General features: G+C 44.1%; 1 protein-coding gene across 2 annotated transcripts in view; it reads left to right on the forward strand.

The window, feature by feature from the left end:
* SGSM2 (small G protein signaling modulator 2) overlaps window positions 1-17,063 on the forward strand; it is a 40,260-nt gene that overhangs the window by 6,422 nt on the left and 16,775 nt on the right. For both annotated transcript variants that reach the window (XM_030462236.1, XM_030462237.1), the window contains exons 2-9: window positions 652-727; window positions 10,621-10,783; window positions 12,697-12,858; window positions 14,012-14,079; window positions 14,330-14,475; window positions 14,627-14,761; window positions 14,888-15,012; window positions 16,030-16,097. In XM_030462236.1, the coding sequence (XP_030318096.1) occupies window positions 652-727; window positions 10,621-10,783; window positions 12,697-12,858; window positions 14,012-14,079; window positions 14,330-14,475; window positions 14,627-14,761; window positions 14,888-15,012; window positions 16,030-16,097 (943 nt within the window). The remainder of the gene's footprint in view (window positions 1-651; window positions 728-10,620; window positions 10,784-12,696; window positions 12,859-14,011; window positions 14,080-14,329; window positions 14,476-14,626; window positions 14,762-14,887; window positions 15,013-16,029; window positions 16,098-17,063) is intronic.

Genomic DNA, 17,063 nt, shown 5'->3' on the forward strand with positions numbered 1-17,063 from the left:
TGTCTGTTTTCTTCATTAATTTTTGAAAGTCAGTAATCCACACTGAATTCCCTCTGGAGCTTGACACATCAGCCTTGAAACTGGAGAGGAACTTTATTTTAAATCAGTAAGAAGTGTGATAAATGTACTTGTGTTTGCTGTAATTGTTGAATTCAGGTCTAGAAGTGAAACCAGTGGCGCTATCTTCTCTGGAGGGTTTTTCCCTCTCTTCCTTTAGTATAGTGTCTGGTGCAGCAGAGCTTCAAGAGCATAATTTGTAATTATTGTGGTATGGAAGGCCCTCAAATGGGGCAGAGGTTGCTGTAAACCTCTCTTGGGATGCATATCTGTGTAGCTCAGGGATTTTTTGTGTTTGAGGAAGAGAGCAGAACACCACAACTGAAATAATCTGGTAACTATAGGGGCATGCCCCCAGCAGGCCTTAGGCTGTTCTACCAGAGCTTCACTCTGCCCATGAAAAGCTGCTCGGGTTTGTCCTTCCTGTCCCTTAAACACTTTTATCCTTCCTTCCCTGCAGAGAGTATCTTGAATGAGTTGTTAGTCCTCTGTTGATGGGGAAAGGGCAAGCAAAAGTTGAAACGGGATCTCCCAAGTGCTGTGCTGGTTTGTGTTGGGATCTTACAATTAATTCTTATTATTTCTTTATTTCAGGTAAAGCAGATCATGGAAGAAGCAGTCACCAGGAAATTTGTACATGAAGACAGCAGTCACATCATCGCCTTATGTGGTAAATGACACCCACAGACCCAACACTGCATGATCTTACTTTTCCTATAGAAATGTGTTTTCCCTGCTGGTAAACAGAGGAATTTAAATATAAGAAATCATGGAGTCAAGGCCCCTGTCACTTGACCACTTTATTCAGTGAGAAGGAACAGTTGGATACTGGTCTGAAACCTAGCCTGTAGTTTACCAGGGCCAATAAAAAACTAACTCTGCTCATCAGACGTGGCCTGGGAATCTTTGGACACTTTGTCTTTGTGCTTCAAGCTAAAGACTTAACTGAGAGTGACAGGAGAACCAGCATCAACATCTACTGAGCATGTGCAGCCAGGCACACCCAGTTATGTGTTGATCACACTGGAGAGGTTAAGAAGAGTGGGAAGTAGAGAAGTAGACTGTCTAGAGAAATAAGTATTGACATGTTACTAAAAGCCCAAGTCTGAGAGTAGGAACCTTTTCCTTACACAACACTGAAACTCCACCTTGCTCCATGGTTACATGTGCAGGGCTGATCTTAGGCTAACCTGCTTGTTTTTTCCAAGTTACCTTTTACTTACAGCTTAGGAGAATTTATTAATCCCTACATATTAGTGCAAGATTTGTGCATGTTCTCTGGCTAGTGTTTAATTGCTATCAGTATAGACTCTAGCCATTTCCTCCATTTAGGTTGTGGTTATGTTAGATATTCCTCTTTTATCTACTGTATATTTGCACTATGCAGAGGAGAAAAAGTAACTGAGGAAAATGGTCTGGAGGTAGGAGCAGGTGAAGGAACCTGAGCCTGTGCCCTTGCTGCAGGCTGCCTCTTTGATCTGTAGGGCTTGTGGTGGTGGTTGTCCATTTTCTGCCTTTGAATGTGCCTTCCACATACTGTCATATTTGATGAGATATGCTGCAGTGTTGATGTAAGGGATAGTGGGGAGACAGCTATTTTGGTGAGACTCTGCTTTGCCAAAATTAGCCATACTGTAAAATCTTAATATTTCTCCCTCCCTCCTGCTGTCATTCCAGTTGGTTTTGTGTTCTGAATTCTGCAGGGAAGAACTAATAACTCTCCATGAGCTGCCTTATTATTGCCAAGCAATCCTACCTATCCTAAGGCTGAATGTAGAACTTAATTAACACTAAACCCAGATAGGGGAAGCTGAATGTTCTGCTGTCACTTCAGGTGAATGAATGGAGAAACTGTTTCCAGCAGGTTTGGCTGGCAGCTCTGGCTGGGGCTCTCCTGTGTGTGCTCTTCTCTTCCCTCCCCCACTCTGGTTTCATCTGCCTCTTCGAGAGGTTCTTCCCTTCTCTTTAAAATTAGATTGGCTCAGTGCATGAGTCATTTTCAGTGAATCTTCGTTATAAATATAGAATCCTTGTGAATCATTTTACACTCCTCCAAGGCTGAGTTTAGGAAGAGTCTCTTAAATATATGGTAGTTGATTTTCAGGACCTGTCTGCATCAATAACTGAAAATTCCCTGACTCCCCTAGTTCCTCAGTGGCTGAAGGTGCCATTCTCCAGACCCAGGTGGGCTCTGTGCCACCCTGCTGGCCCTGGAGGGACAATGCCTCTGTGCCAGCCACATCTCCTCAGCTGGTGGAAGAGGTTTGTTGTAACCACAGTGACTCTGCTGCAGTCTGTAGGCTTCACCTGTGTGATCTGGGAAGGAAAACAGCGCTGACATTTTCAGCCTTGTGGGGAAGCAATGAATTCAGATGTTTTTATATTTGGCCTCAACCCAGTTTATAACCTGGTTACATTCCAGTTACTCCTTCGTCCTGCCTGATTTATCAGAGATCCAGCTCTGTTCAGAGCCCTGGGGGGTCAATTTGGGCTGGTCCTGTGTGGCTAACATGTGCCACATCAGGACCAATGCCCAGGTTTCTTTGGGCTGCGGGTTGGTATTGAGTGAGTTTCACCCCTGCTGTGCTGTCAGCTGGGGCATAATGAAATGCTGCCAGGTTGGTGGGTGTCTGTAGCATCTCTGGTGGACAGTGGGCAGGCGTTTCTGTGAGGAACTGGATGTGGATGTTTTCAGCCTGGGTTATCTGGTGCCGTTTCCTTGGTAACAGCAGCTGCCATCTCCTGACGTGTGGCCTGGGAACGCTGCTGCTCTGCATCCCTCCTGCCACCAGCATCCCTCAAGTTGTCATGGCTGGTTGTGTTCTAGCCCTTCCCAGCTCTTACACTTCAGGGGGAAAGGAGAAAGGGGGACCTTTGCTTGCATCTCTCTCTGCAGTTACCTGCTGTGTATTTACCACTGATCAGCAAGCAGAGGTTCCAGTGCAGTGCATTGCACTTACTGTGTTTGTCCAAAAACCACCTGCAGCTTTGCTCAGCCTTTTTCTGCCTGTTTGCACATATTTAGATCTGACATTAATGTACTGCTATAAGCGAAGAATTAAAAACCTTTAAGTTTAAATTTTAATTTAAGTTGGCTTCATACAGCAAACACAATGGGACACACCTTATTTGTGGATGGGTGTGAGACAGAAATGGTGTTCTCTATGTTGTCAAGGGTGTGTAGCTCATGCCATTAATCTCACAGGACTGGTTTCCTCCAAGTGGTGTGTGCTTGGATGATTATCAGTGTAAGATGCTTTCTTCTTGGAAAATAAGTAGAGGGGAATGTTAGTTGGAATAGCTCTGTATCCATCAATACCTGTTCACAGTGGAAGGGCTGGCAAATTCTGAGCAACATGAATGCTTCTTGAGCCCTGTGAGCATTGTAGAGCCAATTCAGTTTGTAACGTGGTCAAATGATGCAAGTCAGTGCAAGTCAGTGTGACTGGACTTTATGTCAAACAATTCAACAGTTATTTCTCAGCTTTAATTAGGTTTTGTCACAGCTTCCTGGAGCAGATTAGTACTCCATTAATTTTGGAGGTAGTAGACAATAGGAAAGCAATTGTTTGGCTGGATTTTCTGGAGCCTGGTGCTTAGTCTGAGATTAGTTAAGTGCTTAAGTTTAAGGGTCTGCAGATGCTTGCAGGAGTACACTCAAAGAGCATCAACTGATGTCCTGGCTATGTCTCAGTCAAAGCTGGCAGTGGAGAGCCAGGAAACCTGTGATCCTCCAGGTCATCTCTCTGGATGTTTCAGGGATGGAGAGGAGAGCATGCCTGAGCTGCAGGAGAGCCTGGCAGTGCTGGTTAGGATCCTGAGCTGCTGAGAGTTACCTAAGAGTTGACCACAAAAATGTGGCTAGTTGTGGAAATGTTTTTTTCATTGGTCTTATGATGACTTGTTAACCCGTTTCACACAAAGTTAATTGCATTTCAAAGAGAAGATCTAATTAGGAGCCAATGACTGCATGATGCTGGAGCTTGTGTTCTGGTTTTTCTCATCCAGGACCTGAAATCTAAACAATTATCAGTCACCAAAAGTCACGATTGCCAGCCCCAAGCAATGAAAAATCATGAGTCAGAAATCTTTGCCTTTATGGCCCTAAATTACAAGACTGGATTAAAGTTAATGACAGGAAGATAAAATCAACTGAGAAATAGAAATGTATTTCTTAAATCCATTTCTTATCCAGAGGTTCTTATCCAGTGGCATGCTTCAAGATGGTAAAACCTTCAGGTGAATATCAGATATTGACAGACTTGCAGTAAAGTCATGGGGGAGGCAATGTGGGGAACCCTTTTAAGCTGAGAAGTTCCTTTTAGAAGTCCTTTCCTTGCCTTCTGTTCAAAGTATGGAAACACAGTGTTAACAGGTGTTCAGTGAAAGGAGCAGGAGGTTGATTTGGTTTAGTCTGGACCTTGTATTTGAGGTGTCCTGGCTGTCCATATGACATCTCTTTTTTTCTTAGCTCACAGAAATATAACTTGTATAGAAATAGATTTAAATAGCCATTGTCCAACTAGACATTTTATTATTTTAGTTATTTTGGCTTTCTACCCTGGCACTGATGTTTTTTTAAAAAATTCAGTTAATCTCCCTTGGAAACATGGGTCTCAAATGAAATGTGAGCCTCCCTGGATTACTGCTCCTGTTTGGAAAACAAACGTTTTCAGTGGTGATTAATGCTTCAAAAGTAGTTTACAGAGGTTATACCTCACTTCATAAACACATTAGCCCAAAGAGAGTACGAGAGATGGTTATGATTGGGGGAAGGCAAATATTTCTTCACACACATTTAAAAGCTTTGATTGTGCTCCAAAGATGACTGCTTTAAAGTAATGAGAGGCCTGCTGTAGAGGAGAGGGGAGGAAAAAAAAGAGAGTGAATATTAGCTGTGAAGTGAAATCAAACAGGTTTTGAACTGCACATGGTTTTAGTCTGGGAAGTGAAATATAATCTCTCATGCTTTTTAGAACACTCTGCTAAACATTTTGCTTTAGTCCTGGGCCATCAGTCTGGATCATATTCAATTATTTAGAGAAACCTCAGTCATTTTGATTTAGCTTTAATATGGTTTAATGGAAACACTTTAAACACTTCCACGTTGAGATCCTTGAATCTTAATGGTCAAGATTTTAAAGAGCAGTACACACCAACTTCCAGCCCGGATATTTCTCACCTAGACTTATATTTAGAACTGAGGAGATATCCTTTTTTTTTTTTTTTTTTTTTTTTTTTTTAAATCTCCCCAGGGACTTACTGAAAATATGGAAATATGGTGTCAGGACAGCTGTAGCTGGAGAGTCTAGGATTCCTTGACATTTGAAGACAGGATGTCAAATGATGATTGTGACCTATGCACATGCTTGCTTTTCAGTTTTTCTCAATGAAAAAGCATGCTATAACTTGGTTATAAACTGGGTTTCAAGCTGATGAGATCTGCGATTAGCCAGGTAAAACCACAGCAGCTGCAGATGATGAGCATCTGACTGCTGCTTCACAAGCCTCTTCTTTTCAGTTGTTCTTATTTTCTTCAGCCTCATGAATTCTATTCCCTGTGCACAGTTTCCATGAAAACAAGATATTTAGCTGTGGTGTTTCTTCCACTCTTAAGGAAAATTTCATCTGCTAAATAAACCCCATAAATAGTCTTTTCACAGGCCTGCTTTGCTTACCACCCTTCAAACCCCATCCTTGGAGCTCTTTTATTTCACACTCCATTAAATCATGTCACGATTTTCATAAAGGAAAAAAGGAGAAAACTGAAGTTGTTCAACTGGCACTGCACAGAGCAGCCTTGATGAAGTTATAAAAGCATATCATTTTTCAAAGCTTGTTGAGGACCATGATTATTTGGACTGCAAATCAATAATATATCTGCACTTAATTAAATTCAGCAGTGGATACTGCAGGGGATGTTCCTCAAAACTGGCTGGAGTTAATGAATTTTTAGATGGCTGCTGTCAGCTGAGCAATACAAGGAATTACCTGAGCTGTGTTGGTTTATTCCAAGCACATTGCTGCTCTTCCAGTCTGTACATAATTAATATCTGCTTTTTTCTGCAGTTTCTCTATGTATGTATTGTTGGAGGTGATGATGGGCAGGCACAGGATCATGCTAAGCTCTGCTCAGAAGCTTACAGTATTTATTTGTCCATGTGCAAGCATACTTGGAGAAAGAAGCACGTGTGTGTGTAGAACACCTGCTTGTACACAAAGCTAACTTTCTAATGTTAGCAGTTCCTCCAGAAACAGCTAGATCTTCATCTCTTTATGTCTTCTAAGAGAGTCAGGTTCCAAAAAGGGAAAAATGCTTCATTTTTTTCAACTAGGTAAATAACTTCATTTTCCTGTCCCACAGGTTCTTCTAACTGTAGCTGCTAAACTGTTTACTTGTGTTACTCTTCTAAGGCAGCAATCTGAGCTCTGCATTCTGGAGATTGCAGCTCCAGTGGGATGAGCTATTTTTGGTTTCTCAAAAATGAAGAAAAGTGGGTTTGCAGAAACCTGATTTATTGAACCATCCAGCTCTCTTCCCTCAAAGTAGTCCTCTGTCAAGATCCTTTTTCCACCCCCAGCTCTGCCCTGTGTCTGTGTCTCCAGTGTGTGCTTGTCTCTGAGGGTGGCTGCAGTACATGCATTGATTCCTGCTGATTGATAACGTGATGCACTGTGGAAATGGGGGGTGTTGGTGCACACCAGTGTGTGTCCAGTTATAATTTCTTGTCCCTTCTGACACATCAAAATCCAGAGCTGTCCAAAACCAGTGGGAATTCCCTTGCAGGTTACCAGAATGCAGGAAGTGTGAGCAGCCCAGTTGATGGAAGCCTTCCTGAACAGAACAGGACAAGGAACAGGAGGGACTTTCCTGGGAGTACATGGAGGTTTTCAGGAGTAAGAGTTTGTACACACTAGCTTATTTCATTGTAAAAAATGTGCTTTTACTCTTTCAATCCAATGCTTAGAAAATAGAAATCTAATTTTTCTAGTTTGTTTAAAACAGAAAAGAAAAAAAAATGAAAAGGTGAGTGGAGCGAAGGAGATGTCCTGAAATACTTTGTATTTCCTCACTGCAAGGCCATTTGAGCACCACTGTCAGGGTCCTCTTTTGTCTTTTAAAAGATTCTGCATCTTGAGGAGATTCTTCTACAAGTTTGTTCAGGATGGGTTAAAGTTTCCTTGTTGTCTGAGCTTGGCTGTGTGTGCACGTGCAGGAGAACCTGGTTGTGGGTGATGCTGACAAGGTCCAGCTCACTGCTGCTCTTGGACATGCAATAAACAAAAAGCCCTCTTGGACTCCCCCAGCCTGCTGACCTCTTTAGCTCATGTGCTAATACACTACACGTGTATTACAGTCAGCTGGGGACTGATGTTTTGCCAAGTCCTTGTGATAAGAAATGTCACAGTGGAGTAATTAAATATTGGGGCTTTAGGGGCACTCACTGTAGAAATTGCCCTCCATGGCAGTTGGCAACATTTATTAATAATTAAAGCTGTGCCTGCTGTGCTTTTCACTAAATTTGTTTCATTAATATTTTATTGTTTTAAAGAAAGAAAAAATCAACAGTGAGGGTGGGAAGAGAGCCTGTTTCCTAAGCAACAGCAATGCACTTCTCTGCAGTTATTTTTGAAGGCAGGTTGCTTCATTTAAGATTTGGAACCAATTATTGCTGCATTGCTTCAGGCATCCGGAAAGCTGCTTCTCTTTTTTTTCATTTTCTCTATTTCTAATTGAAAGACAGAGCAAAACAGGAGCTGGGTTAAGAGTTGTTGTGATGGTTGCTAGCCAGGATCTGTGCCTGTGATGTGAAAACCATCCCCATGCTGTCATCACTCTTTGTTCTTCCCCTGCTGCTCTACCTGGCCTTGCAAAACCCCTGGGGCAGCCAAACAGCAGCTCACCCCGGCTGCTGCCTCTGCACAGATGCTCCCTCTTCCTTTGAGAGAGATGTCATCAGCACTGGGCTCCAGCTCCTGCAGGGCCACAGGCATTGCCTTTGTCACCTACAGACATCCTGTGGTGGCAGTGAATGTTTCCTGGCATGAGCTGGTGGCTGAGGGGTCCTGGTCCCTCCTTCAGGGAACAGTGCTGATACTCAGCTTTTGTGCTGAGCATGGCTGAACAAGCAAGGGGTAGGTTGTCTCCTGAGGCAGTAGTTGTGGGTGGGTGTAGACGTGTATGAACACCAAATAGGAACTGCCCAGTGAGGCTGTGTTCGGGTTACAGTGACATGGATATAACATGGGTGGGACAGTATTGAATTTGTCCACTGTGTAACACAGTGGGCACTTTGTCCATTTGCCCTGGAAACAGAAAGGGTCTGGATTTGCATGGCATGAGCATGCTGAAGACATTAACTATATGCTGTGAATGCCTAAATGCTCTTATTTCTATAAAAAAAAGAAAACCCAGCAACAAAACAAAAGAAAACCCCAAGTTGTTCATTATCAGGACATGAGATGTGCTGCTTCCTTCACACCAGCTGCACTGCTTTCCCCAGGGCTTGCTAGTTTCCTGAGTTAGTCACTTACTGAGGGATGGCTCTGTGTGAGTAGGGTTTTCCTGTGTCTACTGGATTTGTCCCTGTTGTTGGAATGCTGGAAGATGCTGGTGACAGCTCCGTGCATCACAACCCTCTGCTTTTGGCATATTTGTCAAGTGTTTCCTGACGTGGTTCATATTGGGCAGCTGGAGGAGAGGCTGTGAAGACAGTCCATGTCCCTGGTTTCATTTTAAGATTAAATGGGACTTTTGGTTGTGGTGGTTTTTATAATAAACTGTGCAATTAGGGAACATATCAAATTTATTCTGAATAATTTGCAGTCTAAATACACTTCGGACTAGGAAGAAGAGAGAACGCTGAGTCCTCTGTTCTACAGAGGATGGATTCAGGCTACACAATTAGAAGCCTTGGCTTTGCTAGCTTAGGTTAGTTGCATCTCACTAAAAATCATTAAAAGTGAATAATGGCAAATCCCCAAGTCATCAGTATTAAATCCCACTGACTGTCTCATAGGGAAATTAGGGCTCTCCACTGAAATTTTATCTTTTATCAGATCTTATCCAACGTTATTTAGCTTAAAGACATATTTGCCTTTGCAGTTGAAAACAAAATAGTGGCACGTTTATCCCACAACATGTTTCCAATTTGTTTTTCTAGTGCTGTTTTTTGCACCCTAAGAGCAAAACTGTGCTTTCTGAACACACATTAGGTTAATTTGTCTGGTAAGGATGTGATAGCAGGAAGCCAATTAGGCTTTTCTTTTTTCCAGACTGACGAGACATAAAACCTGGAGTTCTTAATACCTCCTAAATGTTTCTCTTAATATTTTTGTTCATTCAGCAGGTTGTTCTTCAGTCTTGCAAAGCAAAGACATAGGGTAGCAGTGCTGGAGATGGAGGGGGTGGTTTTCCCAAGGCTGGCATCCCCGGCATCCAGCTGACCCCAGGAGGTGTTCTGTGTGCCAGGCAGCCCTGCCTGGGGCTCAGGTTACTTTTCAGGGACTGAGCAGCAAGGGTAGGTCATTTCAGATGCAGGTTTTCAGGTATTGTGGGATTTGGAGCCCATGAAGTACATTAAGGAGGGGAAGTCTTCAGGAACTGCTCGGCACCTGATGTTACTGAGTTAAAGCACAACAGAATATTGCCTTCTTTCACAGGCAGCTGCCAGACCTTGGGAGTGATGCAGATGAAGTGCTATTTGTTACTCATAAGGAAAATGTAATGTGGCAGTTCTAGCTGTAGTGTACCACAGGACTGGCTGCTGTCATTAGCCACAGGAGAGCATCACTCCCTGCAGAACTCCCACCCTCTGTGGGGCTGGTGGGGCTGCCTGGGCTCTGGGGAGTGCACACCTTGCCCAGAAAGGGGGGTGTTCCAGAAAGGGGGGTGCTCCTCCTCCCCAGGAGTGAATGGGCCTGTTCTCTTTCATGCCTTTTTACGGGCAGTGTTGCCTGGTGAGTCATCTGCAGTCTTGATTTGAAAGCTGGGAGGCAGGAGAGGCTTGGTTTTTATTGGTGTTCATCTTGTTTCTTTTCCCTGCAGCTGTTTAGCTGAGAGCTGGTGTGATTTCTGATGCACAGCCTCACAAGGCTGAAGCAGTGCAATGTGGTCTCTTACTGGTGCCCACCAGAGCATGTTACAGTGAGGTTTGCAAAAAGAACCTCACAGGTGGGTCTCTTGTAGCTGTAGGTCTGTCTGCATCTCTACTCCCTCTCAGGCTGTAGCAGTGTTGCATTTTCTTAATTTTCAGTAGAATCAGGAAGTCTTTCACACTGTGACGTGCATGAAACAGGGTGAAAATACTGGGAGATATTTCAGTCCTGTGATTCACTTACGTACTGGTGCTCTCTGTAACTTAGAAGGTGTTTTTTTGCTTGCAGGTTAGACACGTGCTCACATCCTCTGACATTTGAGACGTCACCTGTCTGTCTGTTCCCACCCCCAGCTCTCTTTTCTTGGCTCCCCACCTGAGCCTGGGTGTTAGCAGATGGCACTGACCAGAGGGAAGGCTGAAGGGCAGTGTTGCCCATGACCTCTACTCCTCCCTCTGCCTGCAGGTGTTGTGGAAGGCTGTCTCCTGCACATGCTGAAGCGCAGGGCTGCCGGGTTCCTGCGCACCGACAAGGTGGCCGCGCTCTTCACCAAGGTGGGCAAGACATACACCATAGCTGGGGATGTCTGCAAGAAAGTCCAGGAGCTGCAGCAGCAGCTGGAAAGCAGGTGAGGCTGAGGTCTGTCTGTCAGCAAAGGTCATACAGTGTGTGTGCAGGATGGAGAGAATGCAGAGGCTGCTGGTGAGTGCAGGGGTGGCCACGTTTATTAAAGCTTTGTCTCTTTAGAGACTGTGACTGTAAGGCAAGTGTTGTCATTTGACCCATCTGATCAAGGGGACAGAGGTTGGGAATTGGGTCTTTGGTCATCTGTTTTGTTCTCAGCGTAGTGGATCAGTGTGGCCAGCCCACAAAAGCCAGAGAAGTGAAAAATAGCTGGTGATTTTTGGGAGTGCTCACAGTCAGGGTATGGTGAGCCAGTGGGAAGGGCAGCAAGAACAACTGAAGAGCAGACTTACTGGAAGAGCTGTTCTGCCATGCTCCTTGCCAAACCAGTAACAGAAGATTTGTGGGTATTATGGTAGAAGTAGGTGCTTTCTACTGAAAATTCCCCAGGCTTTCTCCTCAGTTAAGAGCCCCCATGAACTCTCCTCCAACCACCAGAGACCTCTGACTGTGCCCTCTGACAGAAGAGAGCAACTGAACTTAAATTCTGTGGTTTCTCTTGGAGAAATTTTTCATATTTTTCAGTTCTTAACAACCACAGATTTTTAAGTGCTGTAGAAGATCTGCACAGCAAAGAGACACTATTAGGAAGTGCTGCAGGGGGTGGACTCTGCTTCGTTGAACATGTGAAATGAGACAGAAGAGCTGCAGCAGCCTGAATCCTCCTGGAGCTGTGGCTTAAGAAAGCCCGTTTAGGAGGCAATTAAACACATTTGAATTCCTCTCATATTAGTGGTGTCATGTGTATATCTTGACTTGGGAGGTGCTTTGTAGAGCCAGCTTGCCATCCTGGCTCTCAAAGGCAGCATTCAGCTCTTGGTTTCTGAGGTGGACCTGTTGCTGTGCTGGCTTATGCAGTAGGAACAAGCAGGGGGTCTTGGCTGTAAGCAAGCTCCCAGCTGGCTTTGGATGTTCATTTGCTCTAGTTCTAGTTTCTCAGTTTGATGTTGCTTCTCTCTTAGTTGTCTTGTTGTCATTCTGTAGGTGGTAGGAGATGGGATTTTGCTGCCAAGACATTAGCACAGACTGTGCTGTAGCTGTGTATGGTGATTTACAGGGAGAATGAAAAGATGGGTTTGTGCCCAAGGGTTGCCTGGGGATGGTCTGGCAGCAGGTCCCTGGAAACCCTCAGCCTGTGGTATCCCAAATCCTACTCCATGCTTCTGGTCTCAGAGGGAATATCATGCTGAAACTACTGTGTGCCTTCTTGGGGTTGTGTCTACCTCCAGTCTGAAGGTACCAGACACAGCTTGGAGAACAGTAACAACTTCTCACCATCCTCCCTGTGGCTTTCCCAGCTCAGTGTGAATCTTTGTTCGATAAGAAACAAACTTCTGTTCATCAGGTGCTGCTTATTTTCTGCTACACTTTGATTTTGTTGGGTTTTCATTCTTCTGGGATGTATGCTGTGCAGTGGATTTACAGCCTGTTCATTTCAGCCTGGTGTGTGGGAGTTTTGGGGGAGCTCAAATGTTGGGCTCTTCGTAATACTCCAGAACTGAAAAAAATATTTTTAGTAGGTGACTGTGTAGCTCAACATCACTGATACAGACCTGTTTGAGGGCTTTTTTTAGAGCGTCTGTCTGTGAATTAGGTAATCTTTACAGACTTATATTCATAACTCAGAACTGAGGCACCCTAAATCATTAGAGCCATGGTTTTCAGAAAATCCCTGATTAAAACTCCACACTCCCGTCATAATGGGTATTAACACAGTGTAGACAGCTACTGTACAGATGCACATTTGTCAGATATGTGCAGAGCATTCCAGCACCTCCCTGCAGTCTTTCTCTGGAAAGCTTTCTGAGAGAACAGTAGTCTGAACTCTGACTAGTTTTACTTTATCTTCTTTTGCAGGAAAAATCAGCCCAATGGGCAGGAGCCCCTCAAGAGACAGGGATCAGCCACAAGCAAACCCCCTGTCCTGACACCACAGGCCATCAAACACATCTGGGTTCGGACAGCCTTGATTGAGAAGGTGCTGGACAAGATTGTGCAGTATATTGTGGATAACTGCAGGTAAGGAAAGAGTCAGAGGCACAGGGATTTGTTGGACTGGTGTGTTCAGATATCTGCAACAAGTGATTTAATCAAAAGTCTTCTTAGAACTTGTGTAATGCAGACTTCTGATAGAAGGAAGAGGATCAGTGCTGTATGAATGCAATGCACAGTGGCTTCTTAAAAGGAAAAGACAAGTTCTTTCTGTTCTGTGACATATTCTATCACTGCTCCCTACTGTCAAGCAGAACTTTGATTTCCCCAGAGGTGGTTCTTTACCCCATGTGCCTTTCTACCATCCCCTAACTTCTTTAAAAAGAATTAAGGGGCACACTGGGGACAATTTCTCATAGAGAAGAAGAGAAAGGTAAGAATACTAAAGCTTCTGATGGCCCTAGAAAGGTACATCTGTACCCTCTGCCATGGCAATTTTTTTGCACTGGGGGTGCACAGTCTTGGCTACCCAAAGCCCGTGGGTCTGAGAGCTGTGTTTTAGAGTTTGAGCCCCATCTAGTGGAAGAGACAGCAGAGGACACTGACAGTTCAAGAAATTCGGGTGCTTTGATTTTTTGGCTATGGGGCTTTATAAGTCAGCTTTGCTTGCTGTGGTGAGAAGACCTTGGGGTCATTGCAGGAGCTACTGTTTGTAGTAGTTCATTGTTCTTGACAGTGTTTCAGGGTTATTCCTCACAGATAGAGGAGATACTTAAGAATGTGTGGATATCTCAGTCTCTGTGGAAAACTGACAAAATTGCTTGTGGAGTGTTATTGTTTGTCTCCATATTGCATTAGTGCCCAAAGCCCCAGATCAAATATACTGGGTAAACACATTTAGCAAGAGGCAAGCTCCTGCCTCTCAGTTCCAGAACAGTTGAGGCAGAATGAGCCTTCTGAGAGGAGCTGACTTGCCTGAGATTACACAGCTGACTGGGGCAGATGGATCCAAAGTAGAGGTGGTGGTCATCTTGTTAAATATAGAAGTCTGGAGCACAGGTTTATTGAATGTATGTTGGCCCCAGTTTTTATAACATCTGACCTGGAACATGCCTTCTCTAGTCATGCTAAGCAGCAGCATGTTATTTTAAAGTCAGTGGACTCATGCTACTAGGAGGCATAAGAGCTTTTAAAAATAGCCACTGATGTTTTTAACTGGTTGCTGATCTTTTATTCCTAGTAAATATTATGAAAAAGAAGCTTTAATGGCAGATCCTGTTTGTGGCCCTATACTGGCTTCTCTCCTAGGTAAGTTCTTACAAAGTTACTTTTTATGCTATAGAAAACTAACTGTTTCTTAAAACATTTTACAATAGTGTTACCAAACACTGTTTTTCTCTACAATGTGTAGAGAAATGTGTTTTTCTCTACAATGTGTAGTTCATTAATATTCACTTAGCTTGAGAAGAAAATCTCACTTTCAGTACTTGCCCAGCAGGATAAGAGTATGCATGCATCTGAACACTCAGAAGGCTTCTTTCTTGGGCTGTTTTCTTAGTTGGACCATGTGCACTGGAGTACACCAAGCTTAAGACAGCTGACCACTACTGGACAGACCCTTCAGCAGATGAGCTGGTGCAGCGACACCGGATCCACGGAGCACACGGCCGCCAGGACTCTCCTTCCAAGCGCCCAGCCCTGGGAGTAGGTATTTACTGTGTCACTATTTCTGAGTGAAGCCACAGGGTGACAGTAGAAGAGATGGGTCTGACTGACACTCTTCCTGTTTCATTGGCCTGCTGGTGCCATGGTTCCCCTCCTCCCGGGCCTGCCCTGACTGTGGTTTGTGTGTTAGATCCGGAAGCGGCACTCGAGCGGGAGCGCGGCTGAGGATCGCTTTGCTGCCTCGGCACGGGAGTACGTGGAGTCCCTGCACCAGAACTCCCAAACACACCTCCTCTATGGCAAGAACAACGTCCTAGTCCAGCCAGTGAGTACACTGAGCTTCAGGCCAGCACACAGACCTGCTGCCTCTCTGTCCCTGGAGAGAATATAACCTCATTCTAGCTGTGCACTTGAATCACCTGCGTTGTCTGTCTGCTGCTTTTGTGAACAGAAAGATGACTTGGAGGCAATTCCTGGCTATCTCTCCCTTCATCAGTCAGCAGATAGTTTGACACTGAAATGGACTCCAAATCAGCTGATGAATGGAACCCTAGGAGATTCGGAGCTGGAGAAAAGGTAGTCACTGCATTCAAGAAAAGACTGGAAGCATTCATGATGTTTATTTCTGGTAGAATTGGCAATATAAGTGTGACAAGGCTGATTCAAGGGCTTTTGATTAGTGCGTAAGTTGGGATGTCGGGCAGCTTGGGATCTGTTCCTCTTTTGCCAGAGATTAATCTAGTTTCCAAAAGTCCTATAATGCACTTGGATACAAGGCTTTTTTAAAACGAAAAAAAAAAAAGCTTGCTTTTCCAGGTGTTTGGGAGAACAGACTCAACACTACCTTCCATCCTTACAATGCTAGAACCTCCCTTCAGGGTTTCACAAATGACTTGGCAAGCATGGCTAATTTCAGCCTCAAAAGAGAGACCTACAATGTAGTTTGTCTTTAGTTAGATCAGTTATTCATCTAATTTGGCATTCTCCTTCAGTAGTAAGACAGGTAAAATCTTGAACCAGGCAAGGTATGTCTCCTCAGGGAGTCCTTCCTTCAACCCCAGAACAGTCCTCTTGAATGCTTAATCCACTCCATTCTTTCTATAAAACTTCATGTGTATTTTTAATAGAGAATTAATGAAGCCCTCTGCCCTTGCTTTTATTGCTAAATTCTGTTGAGGCTGTTCTTAAAAGGGTTCAGGGCTGTTTCCAGCATTTAATCTGTAAGTTTGAGCCCCAGTGGATTTCAGTGCTGCTGCCCATAACTCACATATGCAAGGCAGAACTGAACCTGGCTGTCCTGAAGTCTGCCCCAAGCATTTTTATCTTATCCAGAGCCTTGTTTTAACCTGGTGTGGGGCAGGGGGGAAGGGGAGGTGAAGAGAGAGTTTATGAAAGGGCTTGTGCCAGATGTACCCACTGTGGAGAACTAGTTGCTTGGCCTTTTACTTGACAATTAATTTATCTTAACTGAATAGATTTAATAAGCAGTTATTAGCTTAGCAGAACCCTTTTACTGCATGCTTGGAACTGCAAGCATTCTTGAATATGGAAAGAAAACCCCAATGTTTCCTGCACTTTTTCCTTCCCTGTCAGTGTTTACTGGGACTACGCATTAATAGTGCCACTCAGCCAGATCGTCTGCATTCACTGCCATCAGCAACGTAAGCATAAACCTTCTTCTCATGGGGGCTCTTCCAAAGCTCCTTTCTGCCAGGGGAATGTTAATGCTGCCACCATTGTGCATGGTGCCTGTTAGGGGTTTATTGCAAAAGGAGGCAGACCATTTTTCTTCTTCAGATGTCTTCACTGAAAGGCCTGGTAAGAACTCCTCTGCCTAACACTGCTCCAGTTGCTTTCTGTGTTCTTTGTTTTTCCTGTGTGCTTTGTCTTTTCTGAGTCACCTGTGGGAAACTGTGAGCAGCAGGTATTAAACACAGAAGCTTTGGCTCTATGAAGCATGATCCTCCATCCCTTGTAATGGTCAAGGGCAGGAGTTAGGTTTGAGTTGCAGTTGGACCTTTTGAATTAAAAGCTTGTTTTAGCTGACATTTTATGTATATTGCTTTAAAATACATAGGCAGGAGAACCCCCTGAAGAATTGCTTCTCCTCCCTCAGTGTCCTTAGCACTTCTGACTGGTTACAGACATGGGGGGGAAAATCCAGAATCCTAGCTGGCAGAGGAAGACAAATGGCAACACTAGTTCAGGTCCCTCCCTCCACCCAGCTTCCCCAGGACACTTTGTGCCTGCCCAGAATTTCACTGAGTGGTCAGGTGCACCCCAGGCTGCCATGCTGCAGAATACATCCTGCTCCTAGAGATACCCCTTTCACAGGGGGCTCCAGAGGCCTCATTAATTCTGTTTTGGAAACAGAAATTAAGAACCTTAATTCACTTACATTCTTTAGAAAATTGTACAAGATGCAGATCATTATGCTTAAAAGAGTATCCGTGGCCCAAGGTGGTTTTCCTTATTTGTGCTGAATTTCTAGTGACAGTGAAGATAGATGAGAAAAATTTACAATAGAGAATGTGATTTGCTAATTCTCACAAGAATAAAGCTGACAGCCTCTGGCTATATCCATTCAGTTCGTTTTCAGTCTAAATTCTTTGTCCTTTGTCAAATTG

Source organism: Calypte anna, chromosome 19, assembly GCF_003957555.1.
Source record: "Calypte anna isolate BGI_N300 chromosome 19, bCalAnn1_v1.p, whole genome shotgun sequence".
Taxonomy (NCBI): domain Eukaryota; kingdom Metazoa; phylum Chordata; class Aves; order Apodiformes; family Trochilidae; genus Calypte; species Calypte anna.